The sequence below is a fragment of the Hippocampus zosterae genome, chromosome 7, assembly GCF_025434085.1.
Source record: "Hippocampus zosterae strain Florida chromosome 7, ASM2543408v3, whole genome shotgun sequence".
NCBI classification, from domain to species: domain Eukaryota; kingdom Metazoa; phylum Chordata; class Actinopteri; order Syngnathiformes; family Syngnathidae; genus Hippocampus; species Hippocampus zosterae.
In genome coordinates, this window is record NC_067457.1 from 4,650,760 (window position 1) to 4,678,370 (window position 27,611).

Here is a 27,611-nt window from a genome sequence, read left to right on the forward strand (position 1 = left end):
TGCTGAAATAGTATTTTTATTAAATACTTTCAAGATCCAAGTCTGAAGAATAACAAAGCTAAGGATGAAGACCAACTAACACTCAGACAAACACTTTATAGTCGTCAATTCAAATGGTTGTTGTATTTCATTGTACATCATGATCATGCAAAAAAACGCCAAAATGGAACCAAAAAAAAAAAACAACTCCAGCGTCTGCGTGAAGGCTGGGGACGGGAAGGGAAGGATGGTGGGGGTGGTGGGGAGGGTGGGGGGTAAAAAAGCACAGCCCAAATATCATACCATAAACAATGCAGGGGGGAAAAAACAGAGGGCCTCATACCAAGCGTAAGCTTCGGCATCCTTTTTTCCCCCCCTTTGGTTTGTTTTTTTTTTTTCCTTTTTGCTTAAAAAAAAAACATTTGTCATGTCACCTAATCACATTCGAGATGGAGGAAATCTCAAAAGATGCAAGTATCGTCATCATCATCATCATCATAATAATTAACACGAGTAGAGCTCCATCATCATTCCGGTAGGTACATGGTAGAAATGAGTAACTGAAACATGCATAATAACTAGTGCTCCTGCTCGCCCCCCCCCCCCTCCACCCACCCACACCTCTAGAACCGAGCAGGCACATTTTAAAACCACCAGGCGGCGGATTCTAGGTCGCAATCGTATTAAAATCCGTGCATGTGTGTCGCGTTCATTTCCTTGCCTCACTCCCTGCGGGTCACGTGCAGAACTCCACCGTGGCAACTCGGCAAATAACAAAAAAAAAACCCCAACCAAAAAAAAAAACAAAAAAACAACACCTAAAAGTTGACGACGACAACAAGGTGCAAAAAAAAAAACAACCCAAAACATCAATGCAACAAACTGTCAGGAGGCATAGGGACGCTCAGCTGTGAGGAAAAAGAGTGCACAACATTGTGAGGCGGTGTGGACCTCGCAATGTTTTGGGGTGGTGTGCATTAACACAAAATGGTGACGGGTGGGGGAGGGGGGGGACAACACGCTTTTTTGGGAGCAGTACAGATCAAACGAGGGTGGGATGGGTGTGGATTACAACATGATGTGGCGGGTGGGGCGGGTACAGTACACGGCACCAGGCGTGCGTGTTATGAGACGCTGAAAAAGTGACGGGATGCAAAGCTTTGGGCGGGCCGTACCCCCCACCCCCAAAATAAATACAATAAAAATGTAATGGAACCTGCAAACGCTCTTGAGGGAAGGTGCACAGGATGCATGTACATATGATACACGTTTCTACACAGTATTTACACGGTGAGAAGCAACAAACCAGGCTCCAACAGAAAAAGAAAAACGGACGGGAAGGCAAAGGACGGACGGACGAGGCGGTTGGGGCACGCATGCAATTTTGCCTCGCGCGAGGAGGCTAGCCCCTCTCCCTGCTGCACCCCCCCACTGCTGCATACGGACAAGACAGGACAGGACAGGACATGCGCGAGAAGCTTTTTTTTTACGATAAAAATCCCTCCATTTTTTTCCCCCCTTCCAAAACGCGCTTTTCAAAACAAAGCCGATAGGACGAAAAAGAGAAAAAATAAAATAAAAGCGTGGTAAAGGCTCGTCACAGGACGCTAAAAAACACAACACGAGCTTAAGTCGCCTTTCCAAAGTGCGGGGTGGGGAGAAAACGAGCAAAACGCGTAAAAAGCGTAAAAACGTTCTACACTTTGGTGCTTGGCGATATCAAGTTTTGTCGTCACCCGCTCGGACTCGGCCGCACGTTTCCCTTCGTTCTCGTCAACTTGCGGGTCGCGAGAGCCTTTCCTGCCGCGACAAAAGCCAACGTCTCCGCTCCTCCCTCATCACACCGACAAGATAAATGCTTGCTGGGGTTTTGGTGGTTTTTCTGGAACATCTAAGTCATAATTTACACAGTATATTCATAACTCATACTCATAAACTGTCACAAGTGTAAGTGGCCTCCTCCCCGCAAAGCCTCGTCAGGTGCGGGCGGGGCTGAACAAAGACGGCCGCTGAGGGGAGGCGCGGGAGGGCAAGGACGCGCCCTCCGCGCTCGGGCGGGGCGCCAAGATGCATGCATCACATCCCACGTGGGGGGAGGGGGCGGCGGGCGGGCTGCAAGGGGGAGGGGCCGGGCGTTGTCTTGTGCTAGGCCGGCGCCCCTCCCCCCCCCGCCGGGTCAAAGGAGGAGACGGGGTTCGGTCGGCGGTCGCGGAGAGGGATGCCATCTGGCCCGGCCGGGCTCCTGGCGCTAGCCGATCCACGCGGGGGGTTCGGGGCCCCCCCAAACACACTCGCCGGAAAAAAACTGCCCCCCAAAACGCCTCCACCGGCACAGTGGAGGCTCGGGACCGCTGAGGAAACAAACAACAACAACAAACGTATTAAAAAGATAAATGGTTTCAAGCTAGGGATGGGGATGCAGGTCAAGGGTTTTGATGGAAAAATAAGGGTCAAGAGGTCACGCTTTTTCGGCACATTCCATTTGCATTTCGAAGGTGATTTGGGGCGTACCTGATCACTGTAGTGGCGCGGCGGGCGCTCCCGAGCAGTGGAAGTGAACGTTGAGCCACTTGCCGTCGCGGCGGTGCCAAACGCGGGTCTCCTCCGATTGGCTGGAGCGCGGCCGGCCGCCCGAGTCCACAAACTGCGTGAGGCGGATGTACGCGACGCACGCCGCGTCCTCGCCGATCAGGTGCACGTGCGGGTTGAGCAGGGTGGTGTGCACCGGCTTATTGTTCTTGCTGAGCACTGCAGCCCGGGGTTGAAACACACGGCATTTTCAAAATGATTAATTCCTCCGATAACTCCTCAACACAAGTCCGAGGCTCAAAACAAGAACAGAGACCCCCCGCCAAAGCGAATGGAGTTGGGTTTCAAATCAGTGTGTAGGACTTAAGTTTCAAAGTCAAGTTTAGCATTTCAAATTGAGCTTTCTTGTATGACCGAATGATTCAGAATTATTGTTTTTTTTTTTTTAAACAAAACACGCAAAAAAATAAATGTTTTGCAAAATGGATATGATTGGGTGTTAGCGGGACTGGGTTTCAAGGTAGCGCCATGGTTTTAAATAAGGGGTTATCAACTCAATCGGTACCAGCCAATTCTGTACCAAGTCTGAAAAGACGTTTAAAAACGTCGTTGGGAGTGAATGAGTTAAAAAAAAAAAAAAAAAAAAAAAAGAGTTCGGCTTTCAAAATGAGGGTTTTAAAGGGCGAGCATTTCAAAGCGACGTGTAAAGTTGGGGTTAAGGTTTGAAAGAACGGTTTCAAGACAGGATTTGAGTTTTCAAGAGTATACTTTCCATAAATGGTTCTGAAACAGTGTGTACGAGTGCGCGCGTGACCTCACAATTTTCAAAGTAGAACTTGTGAAAGTCCATGCCCTCCACCAGGTTGCCCAGAGCCTCGGGTTCGAAGGAAGTGAGCCCGGGATCGCAAATCCTCCTGCGCGGGGAACCACCGGGAAACCGACGCAAAGATATGTGAGAATCAAGGAGACGGTAAAGGGTAAAGCTCCAAAGCGCGCGGGCACTCACGTGTAGGCGTCAAAGTCGCCGTTGTTGATGGCTTCGATCAGCTGCTCGGTGATCTTGATGATCTCCTGCTTGCGGGCTGCGAGATGCGAGAGTACACGGACGAGGGTTACAAATGCTAAAAAGTGCTAACGAGGTTGCTACTCGTCGTGAAAGCCGATCGAGCGGGACAAGTATCAACTCAATCCGTCCCATTTATAGAGTAACACGGACAGGGGGCGCCACCGTACGCCGAAAAAAAAAGTCAGAGTTCAATTTACTGGTGTGGTGGATCCAGAATTTTGTTTTTTTTAATCCAGATCATTTTGAGCAGCCACTTGAAATAAAATCGAGTCAATTCAACACAATGTTTTTTTTTCCGTGCACATCCCAACTAATCAGTTCAAAGCTGGAGAAAAACCCGCAGTCGTCCGATAAATAAACTCAATTGATATTTTCAGACAATTGCATGCTTCAAATTTCCCGGACCAGTTTTGAGGAAAGGTTCCAGGTTATTTCAAAGCATGAGAGGTGAGCATCGCAGTGGGTGGGAGTTAGTAGTGGCGGGCTGGCAGACGACGCACGCAGGTGGGTCAGTGAGTGTCTGAGGCGGTCTTACTCTGCTTAACGTTGCTTTGAGCAGCGGCAGAGTTGTCGCCCCCTACTGGAGCGGAGGGGACGGCGGGCGCGCAGGACAGTTCACAGTCACTGTTGCCCGTGCTGTTCCAAGCCATGCGCTTTACATCATGCGGTGGGACTGAAACACACAATGGATGATCAACGCCCAACATGCGTGGAAAGACGGACGGGAGGTTATGGGAAAACACTGAAATGCTCATTTCATGCTGTTAAAAAAAAAAAAAAAGATTTGTTAGACACAAGCAGGTGTGCAAAGGAGAAACTGTAGTTTCTTCCATTTTCACTTGGCAATTGAATGGCAGAAGGTGAAGAAGGGACTGATTGTTTCTAAAAAGATGAAATAGGATTTCTTTTTTTATTTTTACATGTCAGATTAAAAAAAAAAAACTAAATCGCTTTTCATTTGCCAATTGAAAGAACAAATGTCCCACGCATACACGCACAGAGCCAGAGACAAGATGGCAGCTGGATGAGCGTGGCTCCGACGATGACGTGCAAAGCGTGTAACCGCTGGCCCTGCGCGCTCTGCTCTGAATGCTTGCGACAATGAAACCGTGTCCTCCGAGGAGAAAGGACAGAAGGCGACGTTGGCATCGCCTGCGGTTAAGGGCGCGCCTTTCGGGGCTTTGGATGATTGTGCAGGTTTTTCTGACATGAAAGATTAGCGGGGAGCTCTCAGAATACAATAGAGGCGAGTTACAAGATTAAGGCGACGTCCTAAAATAATACTAAAACGCAGCAAAGGCGGTCGAGTGGATGGCAATGCAGCAGGTGGCGCTATAAACCACAAGTGGAAGGCCAATCTAGCCCTATGGAAGCAAGAAGAAAATAATTTGTGGATATAAATCAGCATGTATTGTATTGTATGACACGCACATCGCTATCAACTTTCATTTCAGTACGCTACATAGTTTAGAAATAATACAGAGTAGTAATTCATTTCGTTGTCTGGTCCTGTAAATACAAAAAAAAAAAAAAAAAAAAAAAAAGACTTCTGGCGTGGTTATGTGGTTGGGACCTGATAGATGGGATTCGCAAGCCTGCCTCACAGTCACTGGTTCTGTGTTTGAATCTTTGAAATCCAACACAAAAATGATCTAAATTGCCCAGAGTTGCGAATATGAATGAATGAATGAATGAATGAATGAATGAATGGTTGCTCGCGTCAACCGCGAAAGGCTCCAGCTCCCTTGAATACAGGTCTCAAAGATGGATGGCGGTTATGAATGGGATATGAAATCTGCCTAGCAACAAGTGACCAGACCGAAAGACGATTTGTGGTCTGTAACTTCCCTATAAAATGTCTTCCTAAAAAAACACTAGATATATTTAAAAAAAAGGAAAGCACGCATTAATATAGTTGCAGAGAGGTTGGGGGAGAAAGTAGTGGAAAAAGTGGGCGTTACGCGGGTGCAAGGGGAGTGAGGGTGTCGTCCAGCTGGAGCTGTCACGTTAGGCACAAGAGGGGAAAATGCAGTGATCACACAAGGTAGACGCACACACGCACTCGCACACACACTTGAGGGTGCCCGCAGTGGGCCAGACGGCTTCGATAGCTTTGTGTTCGGAGTGTATGCCACAGCTGAGGGTACTCGGGAGTCTCAACACAAATTAGGGATTTAAACGTCTACCCTTCCTCCCGAAACCACCCCCGCTCCACCCGCCGTGTAATTTGGCTGGGTAAGCCACAGTTGGTCAAGATGACATTTCATGACACGATTTGGGAACACGCCGACATTGCCGGAAAGGATCGGGCCTCGGCTGGAAGCTCCAATTATTGCAGTCCGTGCAGAGAAGCGGCAACGGCAACACTACTCAAGCCGATCCGTAGATTTTTGCCTCGATCAAATCCAAATGATTAAGTCGACGGGCAAATTCAATTGGGTCGGGTCAACGTAGGCCAACGAAACGCAACGCAATGTCTTAATGGCTCGGATTATTTACGCTTTTGTGTTTTCTTCCGAGTTACTGCTGCCCAGTGTTGATGCTTGTGTCGTTATTTATGTGCAATGTGGGAATGTGCGCATGCGGGTTTGCTTATGCGTTCCCATCTGTAAACACAAGAACACTGGGAAGGAAAAAAAAAATGAAAAATAAAATATACAGAACAGAAAATGGGCAAAAGGAGTGTAAATTCAGGCTAAAGAGACAGTTTTATGTTTCACGCCAACAAAAACAGACGCATTAGAATGAAAAGCTGTTGTGCACGCAGCAAGCAAAGCGGCACCAAAGCATTTTATCCTGAAAATTCAAGCCCTTTTTTTAAGGGGCCGTGAGAACCCTGTGAGCAATTTCTATTTTTTTCTCCCCCCCCCCCAACCAAAATCATAAAATGTCTTGAAATCCCGCAAGCAGTGGGAACCCGCAGCTTGGCGGGTGAGAAAGAGTGAATGTGCAAGCCATCACTCCTGGTGACCAGAGCAAGCTAAGGTTTGTGGGGGGGAAGTGAGGGTGTCAGGCGGGAAGGGGGGGGGGGGGGGTGGGGGTGGTTCGGTTGTTAGCTCCGCCACAAAGCTTCCTGTTTTAAAGCAAACTTACTGGCAGGTGAGCTTTGAGGTGAGGGCAGAAGTGGGGGCATCTCCTCGGTGGCGCTGCTCTGACTCAGCGCTGAACTGTCCGCTAGAACACACACACACAGACGTGTGTACGCACGCACGCACGATGCAGCCGGACGCACAACACGTACAAACGCACCGTCAAGAGGGCATCCCCCTCCCCGGCCCAAAATACCCCCCCACCCTGCCGGATGGGACAGAAAAATCCAAACCGTCAAAATCGCCTACCTTTCATTTCTTCCTCGTCGTTGGTGGCGTTGCTCTCCGTTGATCCCTGCGGAACCGCAAACACAAAGCGCCATATTACGGCAACCGCTCACAAGGTGAGAAGCGGCAGCGCGTGTCGCGCCTCTCACCTTGACGCCATCGGGAGGGTTGTGCACCACTGTGCTTTGAGATTCCTGCCATGTAAAAACAAAACAAACAGTCAGTCGGTCATGCGGAGAAGCGCCACTTGAAGCACGTTTCCACCAAGTTGTTCGGTTCCCTCGGCTCAACTATCGAAAACGAAACATAAGCTTGCAAACTGCTGCCGTGCTTACCAAACCGCCAGCTCCCTTGTGAATTGCAAAGTCTTGCCATTTAGGTTGTGTTACAGGCTCCACTCACAGAAACGCAAGATCGTGACTTACTCCTTCCAAATTCGATGAGGGTGATGTGATCTAAACTGGACCGCTTGGTGGAAATGTGCCTTTTAAGGACCGGCGCCTCATCCAATGGGGTCGTTGGGACTCGACTAAACTTGAGATTTGAGGAAACTGTCCCGCTCGCCTCCTTTCTTCGGTTGACAAACAGACCAAATTGCGCATTACGGAAGCTACGTGATGCAATGCGTGCTCGTCGTCTCCCCCGAAAACAAAACAAAAAAAACAAAGTTTAGCAAGGTTACTAAGAGGAGGAGGAAGACGAGTCGGGGATAGAAAAGTGTAAGGTGGAGCTCGGAGATGGTCACAAAAGGGTCGTTTTTCCAAGTTGGCTCGAATGCGCTACGCATGCAATAGTGATCCGTCGTACACAAAAATCAGCAGGCATGGCGAGTTGAACCCAGACTACAGTTCTGTACCGTCACATCATCTTGGAGCTCGCGCTCTCCTTCGACGTCCAAAACAAGGTGAACATGTGCATTCTGACATTTAAATGTCATCGGTATCCCATCAAAGAAAGAAACTAATGGCTCACAAATGCTCTTTCTTCCGTTTTAAGTCGATAAATATTACAGCCAGGAGTCCAAATCCTCCCCCCAACCCAACCCCTCCATGCCCGATAGCGATCAGTAGCGGGCCTACTCGGAACGTTGCCCAGCCAAAGGTTGCCTCGGGTGGGACGCATATGCTCACCGACTCCACTCCGATTTTTGGTCCCTAGGCTCACTAAAAAGAGCCCCGAGTGGTGGGAGTGTGGGGGGGGGGGGGGGCTACTCATTTTCTCCATCTTGAATTCAGTATAGCACATGCGCACCTCAGTGGATGAGCCTACGGAGGACGGACGGGCGCGACATCTGATGAACGAGGACGACGACGACAGACGTCGACGAATGCAATGACGACGGCGCTTACAAACGAGGACTGGGGGTAGGGGGGGGCGTTAAAATGCAGGAACCGACAACACTGCGGCGGCGCCTACTGTACCATCTGGGCGTTGGTTGCCATGTTGCTGTCTTTCAGGGCATTGATGGCGCTCACTATACTGTTCTTACTGTTGTTGGTGGAAGGCTGGGACAAGAACGCAAACAACTCAGAGTGAACACACACAGATGAGAATCGGACGCCGTTTCGGGAAACGGGGCTCACGTTCGTTAGTCAAGGCTTGCAAAGCTGTTGAGAGAGAGAGCTAACGGGGGCAAAATGAGAGGGCGAGTGCCACAGAACGGCGTTCGGATCATCCTTTTTACCGCCTCAATAAATCTCTATGCCTCGATCGCTTAACTGCACAGAGACGCCAGGGGCGGGAGGAAGGTAGGCAAGGGGGGGGGGGGGGGGGGAATGATGCTTAATAGCCGACAAAGATGGATTTCTTGGGAAAGAGCGCGGTGAAGAAGTACCAAAAAAAAAAAGGGGGGGGGAATCTTGAATAGAGCAAGGGCTGCTTGTTACATGGACGGGTGGAACAAAAGAAATTGAGTCTCGGGACATGAAGGATTTCTCAAAATAGGAACAATCAACTCAATGGGAATAATTCGACGGGGGTGGGGGGGGGGGTGCGGGGGGCTTACATCATGGCGACGAGACAAACTTACCTTAGCAGATTCGGCTTTCTTGTTGAGTAAACTTTTGCATGCTGCGAAAAGAAGGAGAAAAAGGGGCAAAAGAGAAGGATAGACAGGGAGGGAAACGGGCAGAGAATTGAGTTTTATATTTGGCCATGGATTCAACGCTCGCGTCTTGGGGTGGGGGGGGGGGGGCGCAAAGGCCTTTTTTTCCCCCTTCTTCTTTAACCTCCGCTAAAGCCATTCCCATCGTAATCCATTCATTATCACCTGGGGATAGGAGAAGCAACCCAAGCGCAAAAGTCAACTTCCTGAATCCATTTCCTGTCTGGAAGGAAGGACCCCCCCTCCCCCCTTCGCCCCTACCCCAGCACAACTAAAAGGGGAGCAGTAAGCTGTTTTAATGTATCACCATTGATTTCTCTTCAAGGGCCCTGGTCACCTTTCAATCGACTCAATCTTATGACACACAAAAACAATATTGTGTTTCTTACCTGCCAGTAGGAAAAGAGGGGGGGGGGGGGGGGTAAGAAGTGGGGTCAGGCATGGGAGAATAAAGATAAAGGGGCACAAAGTTGAAAGGCGGCAAAAAAAATAATAAAATAAAATAAATAAAAGGTCATGCTTTTGTATTCTAAGCTTGCCTTTTCATTTCTCTTCAACCTTTCCATGCAGCAAACCGCACAAAAAGCATTTGTGGCGACCAGCGTCACTTGAGCCACGCTTGCTAAAAATCACCCTTTCACACACACACACACACACACACACCCCCGGGCCCCCCGCCGCACTTTGTGGAGATGAGCCAAAGGTGGCGGCGGAGGGCGGGAGGGATGGGATGGAGTCAAAAGAGCGGGCAGAGACGACGCCTCTGAGAACATTCGATGAAATACGTGGAACCTCTGAACGTCGGATGTTACGCAACTAGCGCATGTGGAACGCTGCTATATCCCTGTAATTACAAAAAAATTTTTTTTAAGTGTATATAGTACACTGAAATGTGTACCGAGGATTTCATTGTTCCGCCACTCAATATATGCCGCCGATATGGCAGCATATAGATCGGCTGAGAGCATAAACTGGCTTCTCCATCACTCGTCGTCACTTTCATGATTATTATTATTAATGGTTAACTTATCTTAACACTTTTGCGAACGTTAAAATGCCTTGCGGAAAGCATCGCTTGGACCTTTCATAAAAGGCGGCGTGCTGAAACAGACGAATTTGTTTCTCACGAGTCACTTGAATGACGTCTCGGAACCGCTCGCGTTTGACCTTCGAGGTTCTACTGTACTTCGAATGCGTGCGAGGGGGCGCAGGAAGGCAACATGAGGCTCAAGCCCGTCATACTTTGGGCTGTCGTCTGCATAAAAAGGGGGTGCGAGGAAGCAGTTACGGGGATCGGTGATGCAGCGGGGGAAGGAAATGCAAGAGCAAAACAAAAGAGGAGCGCTCATGTCACACTTTATATTGAGGAGAAGGAAAAGGGGTGTGGGGGAGGGAGGGGGCGGGGCAACTTACAAAACAGGCAACTTGGTCCTGGGGAGCCCGCAAACCTTGAAAGGGCTCCGCAACTGACAAACCTTTCACAAGCACCCGCCTGGAATCTCAGCACACCACTCAAACGTTCCCAAAGCGACACCTGCCCGTGCCTCCCGGTTTAATCCGCCTTCATCACACTCGGATTCACTCAGTGTAGAGCGAAGCGGACCCCCCCACCCCCCGCGGGGCCGACAACGGTGACGGAGAACCCGCTGCGCTCTACACTGCCCTGGCGTTCGGATCTAATGGAGCCACCATCGGAATCGCCGACCTTCAGCGCGCATTCCCACCCGGCGGTGATGAGAGCCGTCCCATTTCAGTACTTGCCGCCCGCGCAGTCGGGCTGAATGATTCGTGGCATCGGGGATACGATCGTCAACGTCGTCCAAATCCAATTTTCCAATTTTCAATTTTCCACGACGAGCCGAAATCGTTGCGGCGATTGATTTTGACATTGCGTTGACTTCGCGACAAACCTCAGAACTGTGAGGCAAGGGGATTGGATACGACTCAATACTTCTGCTTCATCCGTACGCAAAAATGGAATGAAAGCCATTGCGATCGCTTTTCTTTTAAACGATCTTCTTTCGTCATACGGCAACACCACAGGGCCAAATTACTACAAATTACGACAACTCTGAAAAATGCAACAATCATCGAATACGGTTGGCGTAAAAGACGCATCATTCAGCGCTACATTCAAGCGTTCCTTCACGGAGGCACGCGTGGCAAGTACTAAAAGGGATGACAGGAATGGGGGCGGGGGGACGAGAGAATTATCCGGAAGCTCTCTCCCCCCGCCCTCACCCGTTCCCACATCCGCACCTTTATCCCTCCCCGGCAGACCCAGGTCCGACGATGGCAGCACGCCAACCCAGCTCTTGCCGGCCCCCTGCAGTGTCAGTTCCTCGCCCCCAGGATACATCGCCCCTCCTCATCCCCTGCTGGCCCCCCCGAACCCGTCCTCGCAAGGCAACGCCTGCTCGGAGGGCGTCTGGGGGTCAGACGGAGGTCTGGATGGAGCCTGTCGGCAGTGGCGACGTGGGCTCGTTTTTGCAGATGGAATCGGTGTGGTGGTGGTGGTGGTGAGCAAGGGGGGTGCAGGAGGTGAGGTGTTGATGTGGGCGGGGGGGACTTGCTCTGGGGGTCAACTGATTCGCAGCAAATGTGGTTTTGGTGCATTAAATCAAATTGGATAACCGCTTATTTGGGGACAGGGTATCTGCGTGTATGTGCGTGCAAACGCGCTTCTGGAAGCCAGCGATTTTTAAGGACGCTGTAAGACGAGTTTGAAACGCTCAAGTTTCAGTTTGTGGCACAATCGCCGTTTGCCGAAAAAGCAAACTAGACATAGCTTATTCAGATTCATTCAAGAGAGGGATATAAACAGTAGTCTTATTTATGGAGATGGTGAATTGGGGCTTTTCCTCAGCCGCAAACTCCAATCATCCAAATTTTTTTAAATAAAATCATAAACTACTTGGGGCTTTTTGAATCGAACCACTGAAATCAAGTTTTCCCACTGACATTCTGATCATTGAAGTGCACCTGGACGTATGCATCCGCAGCTTTCTACGTACAACGCGGTGGGATCTGCAGACACCCCGTGGAGATGAGCTCAATGTGTAACGCATGCAGATGTGTGGTCATGAAGATGCCGCCGGAGGATGGAGGCACATGCACAAGCCACCCCCCTCCTCAGCGCCATGAACCCCCCCCCCCCCCCCAAAAAAAAAGTGCGTCTGTGAGGAGTGAGTGAGGAGAGGAAGTGGATGGGCGTGTCTTCTGGGACGTACCTTCCTGAGCCAGTGAGGCAGTGGAGGAGGCGGCAGCAGCAGAGTTGGTATGCTGCCGGCCCACTATTGGACGAGAAATGCTACAGTTGGGAGGGGCTATGCAAATCGCACCTTTCGACCGAAGGGGGAGTTCTAGGAAGCCACGGGGCGGGCGGATTCAAGGCTGACTACACGACTGAAAGCAAAAAAAAAAAAAAAGAGGCGCACCCCGTGGATTCCTAGGCCTGGGGTCGAAATTGTTACCCATTGGAATAAACAAAATCAATCCGACTAAATCAAAACCTGGGAACAAGGCCCCAAAACAAGACATCCTCAGCAGCAGGCTCAGTCAAAAAAAAAATCTTGTTTTTTACGGCACCGCACTTGCCCCAATGTATATATAAAATTTTTAAAAAATTTGTCTATACTATCTTGCAAACATGCAAATGCTCCACAGGCAGCAGACACACACACACACACACACACACACACACACACGCGAGGGAAAAACGTATTAGAATGGACAAAGACACAAGCGACGTCCGCATACAATCAATAACAGCATGTCTGCCACTGTTACATCACAATTCTGTTGACGTTGGTCCTACTTGATTTGTTCACTCGTGTTATTTCGAGGTGCGCGCGTGTGCGGTAAGGAGGGAGGCGGGGGGAGGCGCAGAGGACTCCAACTCTATCCAACTCCTTGCTCTGCGTGTAGGGGAGGGGAGGGGGGCGGAAGGAGGAGGGCGAAGGGCGCACCCACCTGAGAAGTTTCTGGACACCAGCATGGTGGTGAGGATGGCTCCCTGCGGGAGGAGGAAGGGAATTAAAAAGCAGGACATTCATTCATTCATTCATTCATTCATTCATTCATTCATTCATTCATACTTGGCCAAATACTAAGTATATATATTTAGTAAAATATAAGAAAGTCAAGATTCACTCTGTACCTTGAGTTTTCGGCGAGCGTTGAACTTGCGGAGACACTCAACAGTTTCCTGTCTGTGCATCATGGAGGCCACTGTGGAGCGGTGCTGCAGAATGGGGGTGTGAGGGGGGGGACAAATTTCACACATTTACTCATCCAACAAGGGTGTTAAAAAAGCTCTTAATATAGCAAAGACGTGGTCGGTGTTTCCAATCCGAGATGTTCTTTTCTCTCAATGACTTTGTTGTTTCGGAGTGACTTACGCAGACCCACGGGTGCTTGAGAGCCTGCTCGGCAGTAATTCTCTTGGCCGGGTTGATGGTCAACATCTGGTTGATCAGGTTCTTGGCCTCGGGGGTCACTGTGTCCCACTCGGGGGAGGGGAACTAAAAGTCACGACACCAGGAGGTTAATTCCATGTCAGACCCACCGGCAAGTCGGTGAAAAGCTCTCATGTAGCGGGAGAAGATAAACTTTGGGATTTACATCATTTTATCCTCTCCCATACACTTTTTAAACGCATTTTAAATGTATATGAACACACAAACATACTTTTTGGGCGTAAAAGCGTGTGATTTTTGGTGAGTGAAAAGTGCACAGAGTACCGTTGCTCTCCTTTCCCACATGGGAGGGCATTAAAAACGACTTATCTCTCCCTCTCTCTACATATCTGTCTGCAACGACGATATAGCTGTGGTGCAATTTATCAAGTGCCACGGAGCCCGAATTCAAATATAAAATGCGCATATTTTGGCGGATGTCTCCGTTTTACAACGGCTGACCACATGCGCGCGCATACAGCTCTGCAATGCGTCAGGGAGGCGGTTTGGATCGATCGCTTTGGACCAATTCTTAGTTGGATACTATTAAACAGCCCCCGCGCCCCCAAAAAAAGCCCTAGACCGCACCCACGCGACGCCACCCCCTTTAACGCACACATCCAGACAAACACTTACGTCGTAAGCTCCGGCTTTGATCTGCTGATAGAGCTTGTGCTGATCCTCATCCCAGAATGGAGGATATCCAACTAACAGTATATAGAGAATAACACCTGACAGAAAACATCAGAGCACCGTTATATGCAATCCCTTCATTTCATTGAAATTGAAACTTGATCAACAGGTCCCCGAAAGAGTAGCGTGAAATCTACTGTGGTGACTAGAAGTGACAATTCCCTCGTGAAGTTTTTCAGGGGTGAAATTCTCAAGCAAAAGCATTCACCGCTAGTTATTGGGTTTGACTCGTGACGCTTGCGGCGCATCGAGCAACCTACCCAAATCTTGCCAGTGCAAAATTCAAAGCTATCACTCATGGAGGACGACTCACCGCAAGCCCATATGTCCACGGGCTTGCCATAGGGGTCCTTCCGAAGGACTTCCGGAGACAGATAGCCAGGCGTGCCCGCAAAGCCTGCCCGACAGGGGGGAAAATGAGCCAGAGGACACAATTAAGTCATATCTTTTTATTGCTCATCAAGGGCTATTTTCCTGTGCTTATGCGAAGGGGGTTGGGGCTCAAGCGATGGGTGTTCAGACCCCGCTGACCGCCCCCGGAAACTAATGCCAGATTATGACGGCGCGGATTCGCAAGCCAATGCCCGTTAATCATCTGGCCTGTGCTTAACGGTCGGCCAAATGCTCGCCGCTCGGGCCTGCGCCAAGACACGGTGAACTAAGCGTGAACTGGAATCAGTGCGAGCATGTGCGAAGAAACGAACGTTCACGCTAATTTGCGTTGGTTTTGACGAAATGCGCCCGATGCAACGAGGCCACCGGGGCCCTCGTTTGTGTATATGCGTGATGGAATGCTTGAGACTGTCCGTAAATTTCAGTTATCTCCAGAAAAGCAGGAAATACAAATAAATGAATTTTATGTCACGCACTATATATATCATATATTTACTTTAAATGTCAATTACATTCAACAGACTTTCAACAATTAATTAACTTTGGGGGGAAGTTTTGTGAGAATACGTTCACTCGAAAAATACTGGACAAGCTTGCTTTTTGTGATCCGCATTGGCAACACGTAGCGACGCGTATGCGCAAACATTTTTGTTCTCCTTAGAAGGAAAAGCAGAATAGCCAACAAGTCGGCGTGGAAAAATAAATATATCTTGAAAGAAAGAAAAAAAAATGACTGACGTCTGTTTGTGCTTTCTCACCGAACCAAGCCTGCTGGTCTCCCTGCACCTCAATAGCCAGGCCGAAGTCTGCCAGCTTCACTGCGGCTCCCTTCATCTTACTGGCCAACAACAGGTTCTCAGGCTGGGAGGGGGGGGGGGGGGGGGGACACGCAGACACACATGGTGAAGCAGAATGCAGGACAGAAGATCAAGACTGTGAGAGACGGTTAGTGACAGCCTCGCTCAGCTGAAGCCATTTTTCAAATGAATTCAATATGGATCGTGTGTGTGTGTGTGTGTGTGTGTGTGTGTGTGTGTGTGTGTGTGTGTGTGGAGGGGGGCAGTAAAGGTGTGAGAGCGCGCAGTGATGGCAGGGGAAAAGGGGCGGGGACGAGCGGCGAGCGGACGGGTGGGTTGAAAATCTCCACAGCAGCAGCAGCGGCGGCGGCAACAGCAGTACCTTATATGGACGTAAGCCCGTCGCCATAGAAACCACCGGGGAGTTATTTAGGCAGCGCCGCAGACGGCACGCTAAATGGAAAGTGTACTTAGCAAGAGGCGGCGCTCTTAAATGGCCGTTGTTTGGGCAGGAGGACATAAAGGGCCTGCGGTAAAAGCCCACTCAGGATAAAAGGCCAACAAATCAGACGAGCAGAGCGCGTCGAGATCGTAGCGTTATGCTCCAACAAGGGGAAGAAAACCTGACATCCCCCCCCCCCCCCGACAAGTGACACAAAATCCCAATTATTATTATGACTATCCTCCTTCGAGGCCATGTTGTCCGCATCGCCTCAAAGTAGGTTGACGGCAAACGTTTGTGTCAATCAGCACGCCGGTGAAATAAGCCCCTCCCCCTTTTCGCTCCGCGGGTGCCGTGATGTCACGCGTTGTCCTGGCAACTTCAGGGGTTCATCTATATCTCTACCACCCACCCACGTCAGTGCAATGTGTATGTGTGTGTGTGTCCTTGTTTTTTCCTTGCCATAGGTGACACACACACACACACACACACACACGCACGCACACACACACGCGCCGTTCACATGGTCATGACTCATCATCTGCGAGAACAAATATGGAGGATGAACCAGCGGATGTGAGAGGAAGAAGAAGAAAAAGCAGGACCAAAAAAAAAAAAAAAAAAAAAAAAAGACGAGCCATAGAAAGAGAGCGATGGAGAAACCGGGAGCCATCTGTGTGTTGCCATGGCCACAAGCAGAGGTGTGTGTGTGTGCACGTGTGTGTGTGTGCATGCGCGTGCGTGTGTGAGGGAGTGCGGTTGTCACGGAAACGGGCAGCCACTCACCTTGAGGTCTCTGTGCACAATATCATGCTGGTGGATATGATTGACACTCTCCAAGATCTGACTAATGCAATGACTGGGGGAGCAAAGAAGAGGGTGGGGGGGGGGGGGGGGCAAAGATAGACCCGTCAGATGCTATCATTGGGATGGAAAAACAAACAAAAAAAAAACTTATCATAGATGCATCACATCGCATTTGTTTGCTATTAAGGAATGTGAAACGATGCAAGAATGGGAATCTTTCCTTGCACTCACAACTGCGCGCGCGATTCGCCATAATGGGCCGCGCTACGTTAACGGCGGCGGTAATGCGCGTGAAATCATGTCCGAACACAAAAAGAAAAGCGCGCGCTCTGCACTAAGTTGCATAACGAGCCTTTTCGCAAACAAGGCGTTCTCCCCCCCCTGAGACATAACACAGGCGCTGCAGTTTAAACAATCGATACGCCAGGAACGCGTGTGGGAAGCCATCTTAATGGCGGGGGCGTCCACGCAAGCTGCCGTTATTCCGCAATTTCACACTCGCCTCGTGAGCGTGCTGGCTCTCGGATGAAATTTTAAAAAATAATAATAAATAAAAGTTCCCTGCGGCCGGCCGGCCGGCCCGACCGCATCATGATGACGGTCTTACGCAGTGTGCGGTGTCAGGCCTCGGCGAGTCCCCTTGCTCCGGGCTCATGTTTGTGTCACGTCTCTGCAAAAGGTTAGCGTCGGCAAGGTCGCTGTGGAAGAGCGGCTGAGGCCTAATTCGAATGTAAGACAGTGCGTGAGAGGGGGTTTCGGTGGCTCTTTAAACCCCCCCCCCCTCCCTGATGTGCAGCAAGACAGAAAGAGCGCTATTCCAGTTGTCCACCCAGCTAGCACACGTGGAAACCTGACCCAAGTTTCAAACAAAATGGCAGGAAAATGTGGAAAAAGAGACCGGAGGGCGGCCGCCGCGCACGAGCTACGCGCCGGCCTCGGAAACGCCTCATTTGTCACCGCGAACGCCGGCGTTGAATTTACAAGACGTATAAAAGCGAGGCGGCTATGAAATATAAATGGCGGCATTGATGAAGCGCGTACCTGGCGTCGGCCTCGCTGTAGTACTCTCTGGCTACGATGTCTTCAAAAAGCTCCCCTCCTGTCACCCTGGGTGGGGGTTAGCAGGGGGAAGAGTGTGCTTAGCATACACAAACAAGCCGCAGTCACGCACATGGACCGAATGTCAACGTGTCTGCGTGCGGGTATTCACAATAGACTCACAGGTCAAAGACGAGGTAATGAAAGCCCTCCTCTGAAATGCTGTCATGCAGGCGCACTGAAAGACACAAGGAGGGAGAGTGAACGTTCACACTTGTGAATGAGTGCGCTTGCCACTTAAAAAGGACACGCCGTCATTTGCGCACACTTTAAAACGCGTGTCATGGAAGTGTCTGAAACATGTTTTGGTCAAAACACTCTTCAATCAAGAATGAGACTTTGTTTTGTTGGTTGTTCCATTCGAGTCTTTGTTTTTAGCAGGTAAAACTTTTTCTGTCGGGTTTAGGTCTGGAGATTGACTCGTCACGTTCTTCTTGAACCCGATGAACTATTTGGTGGGTTTTCTTTGGATACTCCACAGGCACAATGACTTTTTTTTTTCCTTCTCTCAAAAATGGCTGTTCGCCACCGTGTATTTCGTTAATGTGACAGCCCCGCTAGCGGGTACGTGGCTAACTGACCACCATTTTGTTCCAATTCTAGACACACTGTCATGAAGATAGGAGGCCACATCTTTGACGACCCCCCCACCCCCCCACCCTCCCGGACCATGTGTGGATGAGTCAGGAAGTCGGCTCATGACAGGGTAAGAATGAGCCACAACATTAGGTACACCACCAGATGAAATTCAAAGAGATTCTGCCTTCAAAAACCCAAATTCCAGTTTGATGAGCACATTGTAACATCCTGAAATAATAACAATAATTATTATTATTATTAGGGCGGCCCGGTAGGCCAGTGGTTAGCACGTCGGCTTCACAGTGCAGAGGTACCGGGTTCGATTCCAGCTCCGGCCTCCCTGTATGGAGTTTGCATGTTCTCCCCGGGCCTGCGTGGGTTTTCTCCGGGTGCTCCGGTTTCCTCCCACATTCCAAAAACATGCATGGCAGGCTGTTTGGACGCTCTAAATTGTCCCTAGGTGTGAGTGTGAGTGCGAATGGTTGTTCGTCTCTGTGTGCCCTGCGATTGGCTGGCAACCGATTCAGGGTGTCCCCCGCCTACTGCCCGGAGACGGCTGGGATAGGCTCCAGCACCCCCCCGTGACCCTAGTGAGGATCAAGCGGTTAGGAAGATGAATAATTATTATTATTATTATTGTAACATCCTGAAATCCTGAAGGTGAATTCATCGCATTCCAGAGTAAAACTGTTTCCGTATTTTTTTTAATTAATTGTTTAAAAACATTTCGTTGGAATTCCAAAATATACAAATTTGGGGGCATTTGACGTTTGTAGTTTCCGCTGAATTAAAACTAAAAACTGCTGCACGACACTAGTTTTTATCAGTATGAATTTTGGAAAAAAATGATCAACCGACGTGTCCCACCTGACCTGCACTGCTTACACTAACAACATGGCTGTGACCACAACACAGAGGCGCTAAGGTAGTTTGCAAAAGCGGAGTCAGCGCTGCCGATTTGGCCGCCGACTTTTCCGGCTCCTATAAAGATATTTTTTTTGTAAAAAGTGACAAGTTATTGAATTCCCACTTCGAAAAACACAAGTGGAATTATTTTCCTACTGCTTTGCATATGACAAGTTTGGAGCCCGCTGGAAGGCAAGCGTGGAGTCAATCAAGCCAAACATTTTTACATGTTGCCCACTTGGCAAAAAACGGACGTTAATTTGTTTAAAATTTAAAATGTTCATTTATGAAACGGTTTGTTTTGACTAAATCGTGTCAACTGTCCAGCGTTCAAGCAACACGCCACCGTCAGAGAGCCAGCTCGAGACGCAGTGGAGGCCTCGCTTCAGCATGTCAAGGCTTATCGTTGCGTTGAGAAGAAAAAAAAAAAAAAAAAAAAAGAATATCACTTGTATAATATGGCCAAGTAGGATGGCTGGCCCCGCGGCGAGAAACCAGAGTGACTGCTCATTCCTTCTCCTCCTCCATCTTCACGCTCCTTCCTCCATCTGTCTCCTTCTCCTCGCTCGCGTCTCTCCATCTGTCTCTTTCTTGTGCCCTCTTTTGTCCAAACTTTTAACACAGCCCGTGCCAAAATGTGTCAAAACCGAGCAAATGAGTGAAAATCCTTCGAGCGAGGGTGTAAAGAAGGAAAGGAAGATAAAAAAAAAGAAATGTAGGACGTGAGGAAGTGAGCGCGATGAGAAAGGTGGCACTGATTGAGTCATTTGCTCCTTCCTTGCCCTTTTCACATCCCCGTGAGAAGGCGAGGCGTCTATTCTGCGGGAGCAAACTCACCAATGTTGGGATGTTTGAGCAGTCGGCAGATGCGAGCCTCACGCTCCAGCTTCTGGTGGTCTGAGGAGAGACAAAATGGAGGGGGTTTGACTTCACAGTTGATACCGACCAATTAAAAAATGCAATCGTGCAGCTGAGGAGCCACGTTATTGTTAGCGAAAAGGGTTCACTGAAGACGTTTGCACGTGTGCTCTCATTTAAGGTAATTTAAGGACAGGTGGAAATTAATGAGGGTGTATAACATCCCCGCGTGGATTATCGCTGCGTTTGCACTTTTGGATGGGAATGCGTGTGCGCACAGTTTTATGGAGTTGTTGGCCTCCTGGAATGCTCTACGGTTGTATGTTATTTTTCCCCAATAACTATCCGGTGAAAAACGTCATTTACATATTCTTGTGCTCTTTCTGTACCACCTGAGGATGCCACGCAAACACACTATTCATTCAAAGACGCCGTGTTAGCGGAAGAGTAGCTAACATTTGCAACGAGTAGATTATCAGGAAGGCGTGACGGAAGAGAGTCGGGAGACTTAGGCGGTCATTTTGGATTCAATAAAAGCCGCAAATGAAGAAGAAGTTAAGTTGAGACATTGAGTCCAGTCAGTCTGGAATGGCAAGACTGGTATTTTAGAGTAGCACGGGATACTCATGAGAGCAATAGGACTGCGGTCAAGTGTGACAGAGAAGTTACAGTGGAGGTGGGACTCCACCAGGGATCCCATCTGAGCCCCTTTCTCTTTGTAATGCAAAGGACAGTCTGACAAACGAGGTTCGACTGGTTTCTTTTCGCAAAAAGCCGGCTTTCTCTACCGCTCGCTCTGAAACCCGTGTTTTTGGTGAAAGCGACGTCTGTTTGACGAATGATCACAAAAGAACTCAAAAGCTAGAAAAAGGTTCTGGTGAAAGGAGAGAGTCTACTCTTTCTTTCGGTTGGTTTGGTGCTTTTATTGTCACGGAATACAATCTTATGAGGAAACTGCTTTTACACTAACATATTTAAGGATAACAACATGTAATAAGACTAAAAACCTAAAGCGACCGCCCCCCCCTCTCCACCTCCACACACACACACACTTTCTCTCAAGCCGTCATGCGGCTTCTTTGTTTCACTTTGTCCAACCTGTTGCTACGTCGGAGAGCTTTTAAAGCAACAATCTGTTATTTCGGATCACTCTCTCGCTCTGTCTCTTTTCTTTTTTTTCCTTCCTACCCGCAAGGTGTAGATTTCCAGAGATGGAGCGAGAGACCCGAAGCGCCGCCTAATTACGCCGCTGACGCAGGACGCCGGGACAGACAGCGAGAAGGAGGGTGGATTACACCCGGCGTCCATTTGCTCGAAGAGGATCACACGTTTCCCTGTGTGTGTTTGGGGGAGTGTGTGCCCGGTATGGTGCAGTGTCACTGCAGCACTCACTAATTCATTCAATCCACCCCCCCCCCCCCTCTCCACATTTGTTGATGTGCGTGCGTGTGTTGGTAGAAGATGGGGTTGGAGTATAATTACACTGGAACTTCCTGATGCTCTCTAATTGGCCATCTGCGTTGCCAGGGGGGCGGGCCCTGCGGCCATCTTACATCACGGACAATCCGAGGCGCCCGATGATCTACTTTTGGGCAAAAATTGTGTTACCAAGTGTCAGCGGGGAGTACATTAATAATTCGAGGAAAAGAGAGGACCACTTTTCTATGTATCAGATTCTTGCAGAATCATGGAGGGGGCTTCAGACTGTTCTTAAAACAATTTTAGTGTTTATTTGACAAATTTCACCATTGTAAAATCCCCCCTCACCGTAATGTGACTTAATTATCGTGTCATTACGACGTGATACTTGTGATCTTTTATTTAAAAAAAATTTTTGCCTCCGGTGGCTGCACCAGGAACACCCGCCATGCACTGGAAGCAAATCAAATAAATTCTTGAAGCGTCAACAAGTTCTGCCAGTCCATAAAACACACACACACGCAAACCGCATTATCATCTTGGTAACATCTGATCATTCATATTTAGGATTTGGGGGGGGGGAGGGGGTTGTCAACCTGCATATAACATGTAAATGACGCCGCTCCCTGACTCAAAGCTACCTTCTGAATGCCTTTAGTCAGGAAGGAGCAAAACAAAAAAACAAACCCCCCCCCCCGACTCCCCACACAAACTTGAGTGCCTAACAACACTTCCTTTCTGTTCCCATTGCTTCCGTTTGCCTCGCTGCTTCCCGACACCCTCTTTCCTTCCTTCCCTCCCGCCTTCCCCTCCCCTCAGATTACCGCAGTGTTTACCAGAGCTTTGCGAGACTTACCCACCAGGCCACGCGTGAGGTCACATTCGCACCATCGGGCAAAAAAAAAAAAAAAAACTACCAGTCAAATCCTCACGCAGAGCCTGCCTGGGAGTAACTAGTAGACGTTGCGTTTGCCGTAGTGCGTGTAGGTGCATGTCATTGCAGCTGCACACACTGCGTTGCTATTTGACTCTCTGTTTCTCCGCACTTGACTCTATTGTGCGTCTCCTTGAGTCTTCACCTTGATGTTGTCCCACTGCTACGAGCCAATGAACTGACCTTTCTAGAAAAACTCTCACCCGACAAGACATTAGGTACACCAGCATCACCGAATGAGGGACGAAATCGATATGAAATGAATTCATTAATAATTGGTCAAAACCTCCAAGGTCGAACATCATCCGGGACGCTCGTGTGAACGAAGGGCAGTTGAAACTGAATTCGTCTGTTCTTGGCTCAAGAACCATCACATGGTCATAGTGCTCAAAGCTAAAGTTTGCACTCATAATTTTTAAATAAAATTTGGCATTTTATTTTCGCTTTATATTATTATGACTTTTTCAGGTCATGTTTCAACGATTTTGTCCCGACTGCCTCAAAACCAAGGCTTCGAATGGAGTGGAGCTAGTTTAAATAGTTGTTTCCGAGTTAACTTTTTTCAAGTCTTCAAAAAAAAAGAGCCTTCGGGCTATTTAATGCCACTCCCAGTTAGTTTAAGCGCCCATAAATAAATAGTATTACACTGTGTATTTAAAAGAAGCGCAAAGTTTTGCCTTAGGCAGGTCCGCTTAGCTTAATGGTAACAAGCAATTGAAAGCGCCAGCCGAGCTAACGAATGGGGCAATTATATCATTATTGTACAGAATGCTATTTTCTTGCGGGAGGGTTGGAACAGATTAATGGCATTTCAATTCATTTCAATGGCGAAAGTGAATTTGAGATAAGAAATATACTACAATTGGATTTATGTGTAAAAAAAAAATACGTGGAGATTTTATTTTAAGGTCACACACAAGATGGCCACTGCTGGGCGCCAGAGATGGAACAATAACTGGTAACGCGCACTCGCGGATGCGTGCTATATTAGCGTTACTTCACGCACACGTACACACGCAAATGCCGTCAGACGACAACAGGGCAAACGGGGAGGCGCCTACGGAATCTGTGGGGTCTTAGTGCTTGACGAGATACATTTAGCATAAATGGATTAGCCTCAATCCCCCTTTTACGGAGAGACAAGAGAGAGGCCACGAGGAAGACGGGTGAAAGACGGACTTGACGAGAACAAAGGGAGACGCGAATATGTGTGTTAATGCTAGCACGGAGCATAATTAGGTAGTGGGGGGGGGGGGGGCAATTAGGTTTGTGAAGCCAAGGGAGGTTCCACACAAGTCTGTGCCATGCTTACAACATGGCAGCAGCAAGCCTTTGTGTGTGTGTGTGTGTGTGTGTGTGTGTGTGGGCGTGGAGCTGCGCGGCGATGCGGCGGCATCTAAAATTCAGAGGCCTCGAGAGCTGCAGTGCTACGCGAAGACGCCACGGCAACAATTACATTGATTCACATCCTGCCCCTCCGCCGCTACCGCTGCGGTTTTTTATTTCATCCTCGCAAGCAAGCCCAGCAGTGCTCTCGAAGCCCCCCCTCCAACCCCACCACCACCACGCTACCAACCCCTCGCTGGAAATTTGGATCAATTGACGGCACAGAGGATGTCCGGAGAAACAAAGTTATTTAATACAGCCTTTGAAAGAAATCAAGAAAAAAAAATTGGCAGGGTCATTAAAGCTTACGATTGAATTGGATATCGCCTCAGCTGTTGGAATTATGGCGGTGGCGAAGAAGAGACAAAACACAAAAGCTTCCTGCTTTTATACATGCAGCACTCACTGGACTACTTCATTAGGTACACTCACACCATCTTAATTGCATTCAACGTACGAGCTAGCATCTGTTGCGAAAGACACGTTCAGATAGGTAAGAAGACCAAAGAAGAGAATTAAAATGGTTGTCGGTGTGATGCCGTGCAGTCAAAATGCTTCATTTGACTGGGATGGGTTAAATCCAAACGTATTTTCCGATTCAAATAATTTTTTTTGTTACACCCCTACCATTTGTTGCGTGCGTGTTAGCATACCTCGCGCAGACAGCTTCTTGGTGTTGATGATTTTGGCGGCGTATTCCTGTCCGGAGGATTTCTTGACACATCGGCGCACCACTGAAAAAGCTCCCCTACAAAAACAAGATCAGAGAGTTACGAAATAGGCACTTTCCAGCGCATTTCCATCGCATTAATGCCGGTGCCAGAAACTAAAGTTCCGGGAACGTTTCAGGCGTGGAACAAATGTGCTTGAAATACAAATAACCAAAAGTTCCCGAAACTGGAAGGTGGAAACGCAGCTTTTATCTGTCAAAGTGATATAAAATAAGCATTACTAGATCTACTGCGACATCTGAGATGCCATCATGGTAATACCCCAATGTATAGCTGAAAATAAGTCGTATGAACTAAATACCAACTCCTAAATTATGTTTTGGGTTTATACACTAGTTCAAAAATTTGACCATGAATTGGCATTCCAATCCACCCTTCAAATCTGACCGTTGTTTCCATGGAAACAGGCCCCGAGCGTAGGCTGCTTCGCAGGACCCTTTTATAGCCTACACCGCTTCACTCTTCTTCTACGCCGCTCTTCTTCAACACTTTGTCTCTAGCAGCCGAGCACATTGCTGCCATCTTGTGGCGGTACAGCAGACAATCAAATGAGTCGCGAGGACTGTCCAAATTTGCCACAGTTTAGGGGATCCGCGCAAGCTCCACGAGGAGCAGCCTTGGAAGGACGCCATTTGCGAAGAGTCCTTCAGAGGACAGCGTCACAGGACGACCCCTGGGGGGCGCATTGCGTACCATACCACCCTCACGCCGAACTGCAGCCAAAAAATGGGCTCTCATTGACCTGATGTCAGCATTTATCCACTCCACGCCATGTAATGGTTAACTGAACAGGACCTCTCTGTGGAAAACATGGCCTAATATCCGCTCAGGTCATGGACTACATAGCCCAACGACCAAGTACTTCTGACTAATCTTCCATAGACACGCAACGACAATGCTGCAGATGGAATTACATTTGTCATAATCACACGGCCCGAGGTTTATTCTACACACAGCCCCGGATGGAACACTCCAACCGGTCTAACCACACTGCGATTCTGCGCCATCATTTTCATCTCCTCGCGCCATCTCCTGCGTAAGCACTCGGTTACAGGGGAGGGGGCTCCTGGCGACCTGTCAACCCAATGAGAGTATCCACCGCGGCCAATGCCGTAGCACTCGGCTCCTCACCACCAGCACTCTCCTCTCGCTTTCAATTATTAAGCAGCAAACGAGAGGTGACGGGTGACATGACGTGACAATAACTTGACGAGAATGAGCGATGGTGGAAAAGATGCATTCGTGATTAAAAAGAAAAACTGGAGCGAGTGGTCAGTGTTGAAGGAGAGTCAGTATTCAACATCTTTATAAGAGGCATGGCTGATGCTGCGGGGGGGGGGGGGTGATGATGAGGAGGATGATGATGATGAAACAGCAGCGGTTGTGATGTCGTCATCAAAATACCGCGAAAACGTACGTCAGCACCTCGTGCGCGTGCTTAGTAGGTCCAAATTTTAAAAATAATACAACAAAAACTGAGAGCAAACCACGATGCGTTCAAGGACAGCGCTGGTGGGGGGGCAGCTGGTGCACGGGGCGTTACGGCGCAGACATTTATAAAAGCAGCCCGGACCGCATGACTTCCTCATTAGGTGATCCGGGGCTATGTAACGTTACTCAACACGGGAGCACAAATCATCTGCAGCTGCTCATTGGGGGTGGGCGGGTGTTGGGTGGGGGGAGGCGGAAAAAAAAACAGAAAAAGCGATCGGCCTAACGAGTACAGTCTCCGGACGAGGGAGCCCGCGCGGAGCTGTCAAGAAGAAACCATGGGACGGGGGTGGGGGGGGGGGGGGGGAATGTGGGTAGAGGGGAAATGTCAGCGGCCGGAGGGGGCTCCGCGAGGGCACAAAATGGTGGTTGCGTCTACGTTCACAAACCACCATTCTTGGATTAAAAATTTAAAATGGGGCTAACGGGGCTAGTGGAGTACCGCGATCGCTCTCGAGCCCATAGCCCGACTAACTGCTGCCCTAAGCGGCGGCGACCGAGCGAGCGCGCGCGACATATTGCCACAGCCCCGGAGGTCCCTCCCAAAGCTACCAGAAAAGGTTAGCCTGCTAGCTGGCCAGCCTTGCGATAAAGTGAGGCCAGGTTGTTGCGGGGGTGGGGGACTGGAAGACAAACCCAGTGCGTTCGTGTGTATACGTGTAGTGTGTGTGTGCACGCGCGTGCCGCTTACTTCCCGAGCTCCTCGTACAGCTGGTACTCGTCAGTGAACCGGGTGGACGTTGCGGTGGTCGCCATGGTTGGTGCCGTGAGGGGCGATCCCGAGCCTCGGGGAAAGGGGTGGGGGTTGTGACGGCGGCCGGCTCTCCGTGCGCGGGTCCGATCGAGTGGTGCGTAGCCTAGCCTTTCGACACGAGCGAAGTGACAGGCAGGCAAGTCTGAAGAGCGGAGCACAGCGCACGCACACACGGAAAGGGAGGAGCTGGCGAGAGGAGGAGTGACGCTGGTGGCGCGTGTGAGAGGAGCGCGGCAGTTCTCGCGAGATGTGCCGAAATAAAATCAACTCCAAAAAAGACAAGCGTGAACATGTGTACTTTGCCTCGTGAATGGCGAGAATCTAATTAATCTAATCTCAGTTCACCTAATGCTAACACATAGCAAATATTTTCTTAAGGGATTACAGAGGGGCAAACGTTCACAGTGATGTTAAATCAACATCTGTCTGGATAGTGAGAGGCAATGATTGATAACATTACTAGGGTGGATTCAATGCTGAGAGACAAGCATTCACACTATTTTAAAATGATTCCATGTTGGGACAGGTATTCTCATGATTACTAATATGTGTTAAAATAGTTAAATGCTGAGCATCAACACTAATGTTGAATGTTACAGGCTGAGCGATAAGTCTTCACAGCAATGATAATGCACGTTAAAATAGTGGGAAAATGACAGACAAGCATTCACGCTATTTAAAATCTGTAAAAATGTTTGAATGCTAAGAGACAAGCACTCACAATCATGTTAACTCGTGCGTGCTGTTCCTTGGACTGCTATGATAAATTGTGGATCTCAAAAAGCATTTTTAAAGGTACAATACAACTCTCCGTGCTATGGCGCCTTTGTAACACTTGACTGCGGCAGCAAGGCGGCTGGTCACTCAAACA

General features: G+C 49.1%; 1 protein-coding gene across 12 annotated transcripts; it reads right to left on the reverse strand.

The window, feature by feature from the left end:
- Positions 1–26,923, reverse strand: LOC127603413 (calcium/calmodulin-dependent protein kinase type II subunit gamma). Of its 12 annotated transcripts, XM_052069670.1 has the most exons (23): positions 26,678–26,923; positions 24,418–24,512; positions 20,005–20,064; positions 17,806–17,860; positions 17,626–17,691; positions 16,564–16,636; positions 15,297–15,399; positions 14,459–14,542; positions 14,089–14,183; positions 13,396–13,518; positions 13,155–13,238; positions 12,968–13,010; positions 12,226–12,288; positions 8,921–8,961; positions 8,313–8,396; positions 7,041–7,085; positions 6,913–6,958; positions 6,668–6,748; positions 4,110–4,247; positions 3,515–3,590; positions 3,328–3,422; positions 2,491–2,727; positions 1–2,330 (listed from the first exon to the last, which is right to left on the reverse strand). In XM_052069670.1, the coding sequence occupies exons 1-22, from the start codon at positions 26,740–26,742 to the stop codon at positions 2,495–2,497; spliced, it is 1,848 nt and encodes a 615-aa protein (XP_051925630.1). In that variant the 5' UTR covers positions 26,743–26,923; the 3' UTR covers positions 1–2,330; positions 2,491–2,494. The 12 variants fall into 12 exon arrangements, with proteins under 12 accessions (XP_051925630.1, XP_051925631.1, XP_051925634.1 ...); XM_052069671.1 differs by lacking the exon at positions 12,226–12,288; XM_052069674.1 differs by lacking the exon at positions 8,313–8,396.
- Positions 26,924–27,611: the final 688 nt, after the last annotated feature.